General features: G+C 34.2%; 1 protein-coding gene across 2 annotated transcripts in view; it reads right to left on the minus strand.

The window, feature by feature from the left end:
• Nlg1 (Neuroligin 1) overlaps positions 1–11,358 on the minus strand; it is a 52,326-nt gene extending 40,968 nt beyond the window's left edge. The window contains exons 1-2 of one of the 2 annotated variants that reach the window (XM_089462712.1): positions 10,902–11,358; positions 3,238–4,293 (exon numbers count right to left, since the gene is read on the minus strand). In XM_089462712.1, the coding sequence (XP_089318838.1) occupies positions 3,238–3,916 (679 nt within the window). In that variant the 5' untranslated portion in view covers positions 3,917–4,293; positions 10,902–11,358. Of the gene's footprint in view, positions 1–3,237; positions 4,294–10,790 lie in introns of both variants that reach the window. The other variant, XM_089462716.1, reaches the window with a different exon arrangement.
• Between the last annotated feature and the right edge of the window lie 2,564 nt (positions 11,359–13,922).

A 13,922-nucleotide genomic window follows, 5' to 3' on the forward strand; every position in this document is an offset into this window, starting at 1 on the left:
TAGCAAGCCACAGTTAAACCCAATATTACTATGTAAATTATATGATAGTCCATTTGTTTATTGGATTGGCGTTTCTACCAAAAATCACTCGTAATATAATCTCTGTTAAGTTTATCATCTCTTTAAAGGTGTCACGCTCAGTTACTCCAAGTGCACACATATCTACATTTATATAAACATATATAATGTTCTGCTTCGGTCTCTGTTTTTAATTTATTTGCCTTTACATTTATGTTTAAAAATTATCGAATTATCAAAAGGATTTATAATCTGTATCGTTCAAAATTAATATTATTAACATTATTAATTGATAAATTCCTTATAAATTAAACGCAATGGTCAATGCATTTATATCAGGGATTTCACGAAAATCTGATTAAACTAAATAATTAAAACATTTGCAAACAATTAAATATTTTGGTTGATTAGCGTCTGATTTTTCGGCATTCCTAAATGTACTGTATAAAACAGCAAATTTGTTTATTTAAAATAATATGATTAAAGGGCGAAATATCTGCTGATGCGTGATATAAATATTCTATAGACAACAAATTTCTACATATAATTCTCTTAGACAAGTTTCATTACGTTAACCGTAACCTTAATGAAAACTCATATTGCGTGCACTATTTTCACAACTATTCTCTCTCTCTCTCTCTCTCTCTCTCATTCTTTCTTTGTCTTTCTCCTTCTCATTCATTGTCTTTCTTTGCGATTACATTGCGAGGCAATTTCAGGCATCTCAAAACATTCCAGATATGCAGCATTTACACTTTGACATATACGAGTCGAACAAATTTCATTTCGCCTGTCGAACGCGGCGCGTTATGTTATGACGCCCATAAAACAAAGAGCGAGCGAAATCTTGGTGCACATGGTCACATAGCTTTGTGTGTCTGTGTGGGTGTTGGTGTTGGAGTGTGTGTGTTTGTGTGAGCCGCAACAATAAACAGCAAACGAGGCATGGCAACATGGGCGGGGCAAGGGGGCACTGCGCGTCAGTCGGTGGCGTTATTTGCATTTTGTTATTAATAATTTTCGCAACAGGCAATAGGAAGCGCTGTTAGTATATAAATAAAGCCCCGCGCGATTCCCCAGAGCAGCGAGAAGAGAGAAAATACAAATGCTGGCGAACCAATTTGCGACGTGTTTTCGACAACTTTTTCTATTTGCTCGAAAGTGTGCGTGTGCTGTGTGTGACTGTGTGTATGTGTGTGTGTGGGTGTTTTTGTTTGTGTTTGGGTGTGTGTTTCAACTGTACATACAACACATATTTACGCAAAGGAATCTCGTATTTGCATTGGCTTTGAATTTGCCAGGCAAAACTCTGCGCCCTATTGTTGCAACAGCGCGTCGACATGTTTGCAACACCAACAGCAACAACAACCACGAGCTGTACAAAAAGAGGAACAGTTTCCGCTGACAAATATGGCGTCAGTGTTGAGCTCAGCAGCAGCCACGGCCTGTCCGCCGTCTTCCGTTACTGCTGCACTTGCTGCATGGATTGAGTGTGCGCCACTCAAGTGCTCAATAAACGCAACGCGGTGGCAAGCACTTTGCACCGCACACACACACACACACACACAGACGAGATACACTTACACACACACAGACAAATAGAATTGGTGACAGGCACTTTTGTTATGGCCTGTGGCTTTGGGTGGTGCAAGATTTTGTTGCCACATAATTTATTGTGGCCCGGACTGAGTCGAGCCGTATCCTGTTTGTGCACTTGTGTATGCCGTTGGTAGATTGTGGTTTTTGCATGGCAATGTCCTGGCTGTCCGACTGTCTTGGCCAGCCACTCAATAGCCGGAAATAACTTGGCCCAGTCTCTCGGTATTTACTACAATTCTCATTTGGCATTCGACATTCAACAAGCGCATAATTGGCAAATATTTGCAATTTGTATGTGCGTAATTAGCATGCATATTTGGTACTCGCCGGCACTGAGAAACCCAATTATAAAACAAACAAAAATATGATACGCAGAGCTGCACATATATTCCATAAACACATTTGGGCTGTGCACGCATTCGAGAAATACTCGAGTCGACAAACATTTTCATTGCAACAATAACTTCCAATTGGATCCAATTTAGCTGCACAAATGTCTGGCAGGCTCGCAATACGTGTCAAGTCATGCCAGCAACCTCAGCCAGGTGTCTCCGCACCCGCATCCTCACCTGGAAAGATAATTGCTTAAATTGCAGCCAGAATGCTGAATTGGCCTGCAGCATGTGTTTGAGACATGGTCAGAATATTTTCCCGGCATGCGGTTCGCAATTTGGGTTTTGATTTTCGTTACGTTGCGGCTGCTGCTATTAAGTACCAATAGATCCTGTGCTTATGCGCCAATCGCAACAGTGATGACAGGTGTAAGTTTTAGGAAATGAGAATGTAATTAAAAGAAGCTATATTCAAAATAGTTTTATTTATGCAAAAACAATAATTGCATTTATAGACGCATCATTAATCGTAAAATCTGAGTTTTTTTTATAGTCTAAAGGTGTAAAAGTATAAAATTATAAATACAGATCAACTTGAATTTGAGTATATCCCGAAAGGAGTTTTTTTTTTTCTTTTTTGTTCATAAGTAAAAGTATAAATAATATATAAATATTTTTTTTTTTTTTAATTTGTGAATAATTGCTTAAAAATCATTTAATTGATTAATTGCTTAAAAATAATCTAATTTTAGAATGGAATATTTTCAAAATAAAATATATTTTTATTTTAAAATATATTTAATATTAAAATATAACACTACAAATATTCCAAATATATAAATATTATTACTTTTTATTTATTACAAGTAATTGCTTCTATTAAATAAAATTAAAGAATCAAAATTTAAAAAAAAAAAAAAAAAAAAAAAAACAACATCTGATGATTAATAAAAGTTTTCTAAGTTAATATGTATGTTCTTTTAATGAAAAAAAAAAAAATTGTTTTTTATGAATAAGAGAATACTTAGTATAGAATTAATGAATAAACGCATCAATAAATTGAATTATAGAATACAATTAGTTTTTATATATTTCTACAAATTTTCTTTTGTGTTATACATATAAAATAAAATGCAGCAAAAATTCTACAAAGCTACGTATGATAATAATATGATACCTATGATTAATCTATTATGCACTTTAATATATACTTTAATACGATATGCAAATATATAACTCTAAACCAGCTGGTCTGGCATCACTATAGCTATGGAGTCATGTTACTCACCTGGCGGCATGAAGCGCCTGCTCCCAGTGGGCGCCTCCGCATAGGGCAGCCCCAAGTATTGATCCACCTCGCGCAGGCCGCTTGTTACCTGGAAGCGACGTGTGATGCCCATGAGGCGACCCTGTTTGATTTGCAGCTCCGGTGTGTAGAGCAGCTTGTCGGGCACCACGTGCCGCCTTTCCGGATGGTGAGTGCTGCTATCGCTGTCAGCCGTGGCAGCTGTTGTTGTTGTTGTTAGAGTGGACTCTGGCTGCTCCTCGCTGGCGAATAGCTGAGCCATGCGCTGCTTAAAGCTCAGCTCTAAAGTGTTTGCCTTGGCCGACTTGAATGCCAGCTGAGCGATTGTTTTGGCCGTCAGCGTTGTGGCATCCGTTAGAGCTGAAGGCCATGTTGTTGTTGCCTTTGTCGTTGTTGTGATGTCCCCAATAACCGGCGGAGGTTCGACTGGCGTTCGAATTGCGGCCACACGAAATTTTGTTGCGTTCTGCGACTCATTTCCGATGCGGCCATCGATTGAATTTAGCTTTGGTGCAACTGCTGCAGTGGCATCTGCAGCTGCAGCTGCAGTGGGCATGCCCCAAGTGGCTGCCCCGTGGCAACAATCAGCGCTTAATTGCTGCTGCCGCTTGCCGCCAACTGTCAACAAAAATAACCAAAAAGCGGCCAAATGAAACCTCATGGCGCCTTCTCTCTCGCTCGCTCTCTCTGTCTCTGTTCCTCTTTGTGCTGCTACTGGTGGTCTTTTTATTTTCAATTTTAATTTCAATTTTAGCTCAAGCTCAAGTTTTCACATTACGTTTGTCTTTTGTATTTGTCTCTTTCTTTGTTGCGTTAATTGCGTTTTATGCTCTGCCCAAATCGCCACATTTTCCTCTATTTTCGCAATCTTCTTATATTTTTTGCTTGCCTTTTATTTTTATTTACATGGATTTGCCAGATGCCTCGAATAGTTCTCTCACTTTATTTACTTGTACATTTTTAACATGTTTCCTGTCGAGTGTTTACTGTACTTGGGCTCTTGCATTGCTGCTGCATGGCAAACTTTCATTCAGTTTTCTTTTGTGCGAAAGTAAAACACGGAAAAAAGAGATGGAAAAAATGTAAGAAAATACGAATTGGGTAAAACTCAAAGCTATAAACAATTTAAATGTTGTTTTCAAGTTTTTTTCATTTTTTTTTTTTAATTTTTTTTTTTTGGCAGCTGCTGCTCTTTTCTTTTGTGATTCTTTCGTAGCAAATATTTACGTTCTGTCGCTTTTGTTTGTCAAAGGCATTAGAGATTAAACACAGCTCAAATCTGCTCTGAGAATTGCACTCAAATATTTATGTTGCGCCTGTGGTTTATTCAAATGTCCAGCAGCGTCCGGCTTAATATGCTGCTAAACATGTGTTCAAGTCTATTATTTTAGCCAAATAACTAAACAAGAAAAACTAGTCAGCCGAGGCATACGGAAAATTCATTTTATTAAATTAAATACCAAGAATTATTCCGTATCAAGGAATGTTTTATATTTAAAGTTAAATTACAGCTAACCATATGAGATTTAATATGAAGCTGAATAGCTTTTTGTACGGATGAACTCATGTCAAACAATATTGAAATGATTTTGCTTCTCATTGCAAGTGAAACAAATTAAATGAAACTATTTCGGGTTTATTAAATATTTGGTAAATATATTTCTATTTTCACTTAGTTATGCTTAAGCTTTTTCTACTATATTTTTAATAATTTAATTTTTTCAAACAAATAGAATTAAAATTCCTCAACATTCCTTTCACCCATCACTCAATTCACTTTAGTTTTCGTTTTCGTTTTTGTTTTTTTCACTTCACATTGACGAGGTTTTCCATCAAAGTGCTGTTCCTTTTTCCAATTTGAGCATTTATTTTTGCTTCTCGGCAACAGCCAATTATGTTGCAATTCGGTTCTGTTTTGTGGCAGCTCTCAAAAAATCAATTACTTGGAAGCAAACACTTGAAGGATTATCAAATCAATTGAACTTTAATGATACGCTCTGTAGACTTTGTAGCTCACAGCAGTTCCACTGAATGATATAAGAGCTGGCATTAAAACGATGTTCTATACAAATTGAAAGCAACAAATATACATACATATATACATATATAAGAATATACATATATGACTACATACACATATAGAGATCAGAACAAACGTCCATCATTCAAATGCCGACACATAGCAAATGAAATCTGAATGCCATTTGAAACTTTGGTCTCAAATTCACAATTTGTTGCTCTGTTGCATAAACAAATGATAAAAATAGCAGCATTTCCCATGACGATTAATCATAAAAATGCTAATAAAAATTCAATTAGCTTCTTAGAGCTCTTTTGTATGCTTGCGTATGTGTTGACACTAATGCTATTTTTACAAATACAAATACATAAATTCACGAGTGGCAAAATCAATGCGAATACCTAAATAAAAACGGAACGCAAAAAAATACTTTTAAATGATTTTTTTTTTTTTTTTTTTCTGTTTTTTTTTTTTACGAGCAAACAAATTCGTAAAATAGAAACATACGCGTAACATGTGCCGCATAGCTAGCTAACTATATGTATGTATATGTGTGCACATATGTATGTACGCTTATGTGTGTCTGCATAAGTGTATTTGACTATATATCAAAATAAACAGAACGCTTTGACGCTCTAAAAGCATTTTTTATTTCAACAACAAACCTAACTGAAGCAACAACAAAATATGGAGCAAGCTAAAAACTAATTTTATAGCCAAATTCGTAGAACAAAACTAATTTTAATTGCTGCAAAAGCAAATTTACATATATATGTATATATAGATAAAATCTATTTATAATATATTTATCAACAACATTTCCGGTTGCACTTAAAATTTTTTTGCACTCTGTTGGCGTTCAGAAATAAAAAAAATGTCCCCAAAAACCAATAAATAAAATAGAAACCGATCTTCAAATACCCTTGAAAATAATTTGGCATGACAGACGTATATTTTCATATTTCAATTGGATTTGTTATAATTTTGATAATAATGATTTATGATTTAATGATTTATTTTAAATGTATTTTCACTGTTATGATTCACCAGTTACTAGTCCAATAGAAGCTAAATGAAAACTTTATGCAACTCATCTGATAATCTATTATATTCCGAATTCTAAATCATTGAGGATAAGCCTGATTTCATTTCTCTATGTTTCATTGTCAGTATGTTACATGTTTTGCGATATGACCAGTATACCCTCTTCATGTTTTAAAAATAACAAAAGGAAAACATTAAAAATGCTCAAAAATGTCTTTTATTTATCTTACGAAATTAGTTACTATTTTTAGCGTCTAGACGCACAAATGTCAAGGTACATTAGCTGAAAACATTAGCTTTAACTTTTGAGTGAATTTTCAATTTGCTGTGGAAGTTTTTCCAGTACTTGGGCGGCTGAGAAAGTAGTTTCCCTTCCAGAAAGAGGGCCATAAATCTACTATATTTATGTGCGTAGGGGCTAATTGAGTCGGCGTTAGCTGATGTTGTTCGGGCTGTATTTATAGAGTGCTTTATTGAATGGAAAATCATCGCTATTTCGGATATCGTGATATCAGCTGTTGAGCGTCGAGTATATACGGATTTGAGCACTTAATTCAGTTTCACTAAGTGAAAACGAAAATGCGCTTCGCTAAAAATAGCACGTAAGTAAACAATAAATAGACGACAACTCGACACCGCATTTAAATAAAATGCGCAACATTAAAAATAAACTGCAAGTGCGTAAAATAAGAACTCGAAATCGAAACACAACAGAAATGTCCTCGGAATTTCGTTGGTGCTGACAAAAAGGAAATGACAAAACGAAAAGAGTGAGAATCGAAAAGAAAACTAATGAAAAAAAGAAGCAGAACTGAAAATGCAGTCACGAGCTAAACTGGCAGCAACTGTCAAGAGCTGGCAGCTGGCAAAAGGCGAAGACAAAGAACTCTTCGCATTCCAATTGGAATGCGAGTTAAGCAAACTGATTTGATTTGGATTACTTTGTCGCCGTTGCACCGCTGCTCCACAGCACCGCTGCAGACCCAAAAACAATTTGGAAAATGCTTTGTACTTGCTGCAGCCTGCTGATAGATGGCTTTATGTGAATTGGACATAGTTTATTGTAAGAGTTTTTGAATGGTCTGAATTGACTTTGCAGGAGATTACAATTTTTATTTTAAGATAATTGGAGAAGAGCTTGTTGAGCTGAAGCCGAACTACTTTGGCAATAACTTGAAAATCATTTATGATTATATAATCATAAATATAAAAAACAATGATTAAATCTAAATCTAATCATTGCATTTATATATTGTATAAATTTATACATATATATTTATTAGCATGTATCAAAAGTTAGATAGATATCACAAAATTGGAGAAGTAACACACCTTAAAATACTTTAAATCTATATAAATTATATACATACATATTTTCATAGAAATATAAAAGCAAATATATATTTATATATTTTATTTATTTAGATTTAGAATATTATGCAGAAGAGATAAAGGTATTTATCTAGAGATGAAGGAGAATCATTTCTAGTATTGAAGACAGATTCATTTGTGTGTATAGCTAAATTATTTAGGCATAAATCTGTCTCTGTATTTTTATATATTTATAGCATAAATATAAATACTATTGCTCCATATTTAATTTATGTATATAAATACAAAGTTAAGTATATAATTATATAATTTAAATATATGTACATTAACTTTATACATTTATAAACATATTTCTCTTTGTATTTATACTTAAACCTATCTGTCCATCAACCTTTAATACTGTTTATCTATGCGTGTATCTAACTACTCACGTAATATTCATTTGTTTAAATATTTATTTAACTGTAAAGAAATACATTTTTTTTTTTTTTAACACTGCAATAAAATGTCAACTAGCTTCATGAATAAACATGTGGACAAAGTGTCATCAGAAATAAAAAAGCGAGGCAAATATGTTTCTGATTGCCACAATGTGTGGCAAACACACACACACACACGCACAAATACACAGGCGACATACAGCTGCAGTCGTAAACAAACACAAACAAGAAGGAACACAAAAAATAATAATTTATTTATATATACGAGCAACGAGCGCCGAAATCAAAGTTTGACACACTCTGCACTCATTATTCCTCAAAATGAAAAATAAATATTTTTCTTCAAAATATTGAATATGTACTACGTATAGGAAAAAAGAAACAGATTCTTTGGCTGCATGCAAATGTGCATTACGTCGGAATGTCATAAATCATATGGTGCTCATAAAAGCAGCGACGAGCGAGGCGGGGAAATCGCGCTCGCATTTGTAATGCAAATGATGTCAAAGGGGCGCCTAGACCCTAGCTGGGGCCAACATAATTTGCATAATTAGCATCGGGAGCTGACAACGCATTGAAAGCTGTCACATTTGACACGTGGTAAGCGGGCGTGGCAGAGAGTTGAAAATGTGAAACCTAAAAACAGAACAAGAAGCCCAACCAAAGCAAATTATTTGCAACTAATTTTAGCTGCCCCGCTCGAAAATTGGTTGGCTTCGTGGCGGCTACGGTGGGTGGTGGTGGTGGTGAGCCATATTTTAGAAAGTAGAAATTCAAAATAAAATCGCAGCGAAACGAAACAAAATCCACGCGAAATAAGTTCAACAAACCCAAAAAAAAGCAAGTGAAAATGAAAAAAAAAAAAAAAAAAAAAACTATGCGCCACAAAAATGATTTCGAATTATGCGATTTATTTCGGGCCAGAAAGCTGCATGCCAACGCCAACGCTAACGCCTCCCATATCCCATGCGAATATGTATAAAAGTGGGCGTAACAAATGCATAAATCTGGCCCATTATCATGCAAATTAAGTGAAGCAAATATAGTATATATGTATATATATACATATGTATATTCAGATACTTTTACGAGTGTATGTAGAACATTTTTAAATGCCCCGGCTCGACTCGGACAACTATTTTAATGCCAAATTGTTTACACCATGGCAATAGATATGCATGTGCGTCTGTGTGTGGCAGAGTATATTGTCAGAGATTTAAGAGGGATTTGCCAGCACAATTGATTGCAGTGTAATATTGGCTGAGCATTTAATGCATTTGCTGCAAATTAAACAAAGAACTAGACAAATATTTGCTGAAAAGTTGAAAAGCTGACAGCTTCCAAAAGAAATGATAAACAAACATATACAAAGATACATGTATACAGCGACATACATATATGTATATGTATGTATGTGTCTTTCTATAAATTCATATTAAAGCAGATTGAATTGCGCTTCAGTTAAATATTTACTCTAGCAAATTTGACATTTGACTTGTTCGACTTATTCGACGCGAACTTTCAAGTTAACTGACAGTTTCCATAAGAAATTAGAAGTAAATACTGTTATGATTTTATATATGTATATGAATATGTTTTAAGACAAAGAAGGCATCTTTTAAATATTGAATCGCACTTCGCAAAGCTTTTTACTTCGGCAACTTTGAAATTCGTCATAAACTGACTTTTGATTAATTCGATTAGAACTTTTCCAGTTACTGCCAGATAGTTGTCAAGCATTTGACACATTGAACTTTAATTTGATTTGCTTTACTTGACAGCAAGGTAATTACATATTTTCAGATGAAATTTTTAAAGAAACAAGAAAATATGAGAAGATTTTTTGTATTGAAAGGCAAAGAACTCTCCAGATCTATTCAAATTAAAACGGAAACTCTAGAGTCAAAAATAAATTTCTTTATAAAAATCATGTTCTATTCCTCTGCCTTTTAAACACATCTGCAACAAATTCAGCAGTTTTGAGGTCCAATTATCTGTTTGGCATTTACAGATAGAGAGCTGTCAATTGAAGATATTTTCCAGTTGATAAACGAATTTCCTGCATCAAATTACTTTGAAATTCCTTTATACAATAGAAAATCATAGAAAACATGAAGGCTTGAAATGTATAAAAAGGACAATGGAGTCAGTTGCCAAGGTGTGAGCAAGAATTTAATGGAAACTTCTAGCAAAACGTGAAAATTTCTAAGAAAAACTGATTCTATTCATTTCAGCGTCCTCCTGCATGAAATTTCCAACCGTCACATAATGTAGAATTTTATTTTATTGTTTATTCCTTCTGCTTTTTTTTTTCATTGTGTTTTGAGAACACATTATATTCACGCTTCGGCTTGACCGAGCGCTTGACGTCAGTTTATCGCTGCAATATTCCCCGCTTTTGTTTATTTATTTGCTCGCTGTATAAGTATCTGAACGTATGAAATATTTATCTGCAACACAATATCATAAAAATTAAGTGAAAACATTCTGTTGATGTGCGTCAAAGTGGGAAAAGGCGAGCAGCACATTCAAACAAAAAATTTATACGCTTTTAACAGATTTGCATTTGCAAAATGAATTTTTTTTTTCCTCTTTTTTTATTAAATTTTAAATTCGCATTAATTAATGTAAATTGCAATAAAAGTCCTGCAGGTTGCAGTTCGAACTGTAAATATTTGCATTGCTCACAGATTTCTCACATTATTTTTGTTTGTTTTTAAATTTAACATTTTTTTATTTATTTTATTTTTTTGCTGATTTAATATCGCAAAAATTATACGCATTATCAATTTCTGGCAATTTGCATTTACCAATTTACGGAATGGGCTTTCCGCATGATTTGCTTATTATGTTTGCGGGCCACTTTGATCTGAATCGTGGATACGTTTGATCGACCGAATATATACTATATGCACACTATATATTTATTTCGCTGTCGCGCCGATAAATAAATACAGCATTTTTGGATACACAAATCGATTGCATAAATAAGTTTCCACTTTTGCATTTTCACATAGGCATTTTCCCATTTCCCATTTATATTCACATTTTCAACTTGATATTTATAAAATTTGTACGTTTTGGTTTTTTAGGGGTCCGACCCTATGTTTTGCAATTGGCGCGCGCGTTTGTTTTTGTCCCCCTTTTTCAGTTTCGCCGTTTATTTTTAGACCGTGCAAAAGATGTATCTCTCAGATGCTAACGAACAGCATTTCCCACACGTTCAGCTGCTGCAACACAAGCGGCACGATCGACGTTCAAGCGACAACTGTTCTGAATATTTTTCAGCTAGTCTCGCATTTGTCGTACGATTCAGATCATTCTCTTTTTGGTTCTCTTAGCTGCTCTCTGCCGTAGATGGATGTACTTAAAGATAGATTTATGCATGCAGTTCCTTTAGCCCGAATCAAGCAAAGAGCAATTTCTAGAAATCATTTAACGAGATATATATAAAGATAGACCATAAATTAGCATTGCTTGCCTTTCATTCTACATATATAGATATACATATGTGTTACTTTTATGGTTCTCTTCAACTTAAGATATTTTGGTAAATATTTTTTTTTATCAGAATATATATTTTTTATAGATTCATTCGGACTTTTACCCTTTATCTTATTCATATCAATATGCTCTCTTAAGTAATTAATTTATTGCATTTAGTTAATTATATTGAAATTAAATATTATATTCATGCCTTATATACAATTATACAACTTTATATATATTTTCTCTCAAAGACTACAAACACTGCACAGTGCCTGCTTGACAATTTGCGTACAAGTTAAAGCCAATATATACAATATATATATCTATTCCCATAGACTTTATTTGAAGCCACTTATCTTCATCTATTTGGTGTCCATCTACCGACCGCCCACCACAAAATCAGCTTCAGCCCCTGCTTTCAACTCGACTGAGTTCCGTTTCCTTGTGTTTATTAATTACCTATGCAGTTTGATCAGTCGCACGAGTCCCTCGGCTATTTATCCGTGAAATCCCTATGGGGCAGAGTCAGCTTGATGCTCTTATCGGACACTTCCTGCCACAAATCTCTTTCTCTCTCACTTAGTCTAAGTGCACCTCTCCAATATCTGTGCACAATCTGACTTAAAGTCTTAAATCAGTTTGGCTTCTGGCCAACCCAAAAGTTTTCCGCTTCTCTTTTTCACTGCTATTTTTTTCGGGGCAGTCAATTTTGCATCTCTGTTTGCAGAAGCAGCTAAGTGACTTGTTTGACTTCTTCATCGTGTGGGGCAAAAACGTTTAAAGGTGATGGCCAGTTCTCAAACAAACCGTGTAACCTTTTTCTGTTTCACACTCTTTTCACAACTCTCTTGCTCGCTACCCTTCGCTCTCTGTGGGTCACACGTCAGTCACACTGTGGTGGGTTGCTCATACGCCCCATAAAACGATTCGCAGCGGCACACAGAACAAAAAAAAAAAAAAAAAAAACTCGCCTCACTTGGCCTTAGACCTTTCGTTGCTGACTTGCTACCAGCTCTCAATTTTTCGTGTGTTTTATTTTTTTGGCTTCACTTTTGCTTGCACGGGCTTTTATAAATTGATTTGCTCACGCTCTGACATTTTGGAAAGTCGTTCGAGTAGCTAATTTACGACCATCAAAGTGCGCCAATAAATTACGCTTTAATTGCAAGTTAATTAAAATTGAAGACCCCAACCAGCAGACCCTGTGCTAAAAATAATCAATGGGCCAAGTCAAACCAGCCGAACCAAATTTTTATTTTATTTTCTGAAATGGCAGAAAAACCAATATATACATACATATACATGCTATCTATGCCTTCGAGCCATGTGTATACAAATGCGCAATTAAACTTGTAAATTTGGCAAATGCAGGCGCTTAATTAAATGCATTTAACCATTGGCAAATATTATAATTATATGCCCATAATTGCATTTGTTTGCTCACATATTAAGCAAAATGTAAAAATTCGCAATTCGCAATGCAAATGCATAATCAAAATATTTATTACAATCGAAAATCTCTTTAAATAATGCATTTGGAATTCCGCTTGTCCGAAATTATCAGTTAAGGGAATTGAGAATTAAAGGTATCTAAAATATGCAAATCCCTTATAAATGAACTATTTATATGTAGCAAACTGCGTGCATATTTTATTCCATATATTTAATTTATTTGCCCAATGACAAGCGTTCATATATATATGAATATATATATTTATTTTTTGAAATACCCTGTTTACCGATTAGTTGACTGGGAAGGATCTGATAATTTTTTGCATACATTTGAGACAGTTGAATACATAAATTGATTTGGTTCTATTAGGAAGTCTCTGAGGTATACAATTTTTATATTCAAATTTTAAATAAATATATTAAACAAAAACTATTTGTTAGTATGTATATAGATTTCTTATAAAACTTACTTTGCAATATGTTACGCTTCTCGAGTAGTATAAATATACAAATGTACATATTAAATTTTGTGGATGCTCATGCTCTTGACTATTAAGCTCGAAAGTAACATTCAATATATATTCAATCCATGCTTAAAATGAGAATGAAGCATTATCTACTATTTATAAAATATAAACATTCTAATATTATATAGAGTTATATTTGCTGTTCATTTATAATATAGACTTATATTTTCTGTTCTGTTTCAATATAGGGTAGCACCTAGTCTGGCAATGCTGTATGAAGCACTTCTACTTGTTTTGCCAAGGACATGTTTGCAATTATTAAAAATATTTGTACATATGTAAATCAGTTGGTTATGGTTCTAAATCAGAGCTCAATTCATTTATGAGCATGTCATATATGTTTTTATTGCGCTCCCTTTACCC

Source organism: Drosophila arizonae, chromosome 2 (genome assembly GCF_054131065.1).
Source record: "Drosophila arizonae isolate 15081-1271.41 chromosome 2, UAZ_ARI_1.0, whole genome shotgun sequence".
Classification (NCBI taxonomy): Eukaryota; Metazoa; Arthropoda; class Insecta; order Diptera; family Drosophilidae; genus Drosophila; species Drosophila arizonae.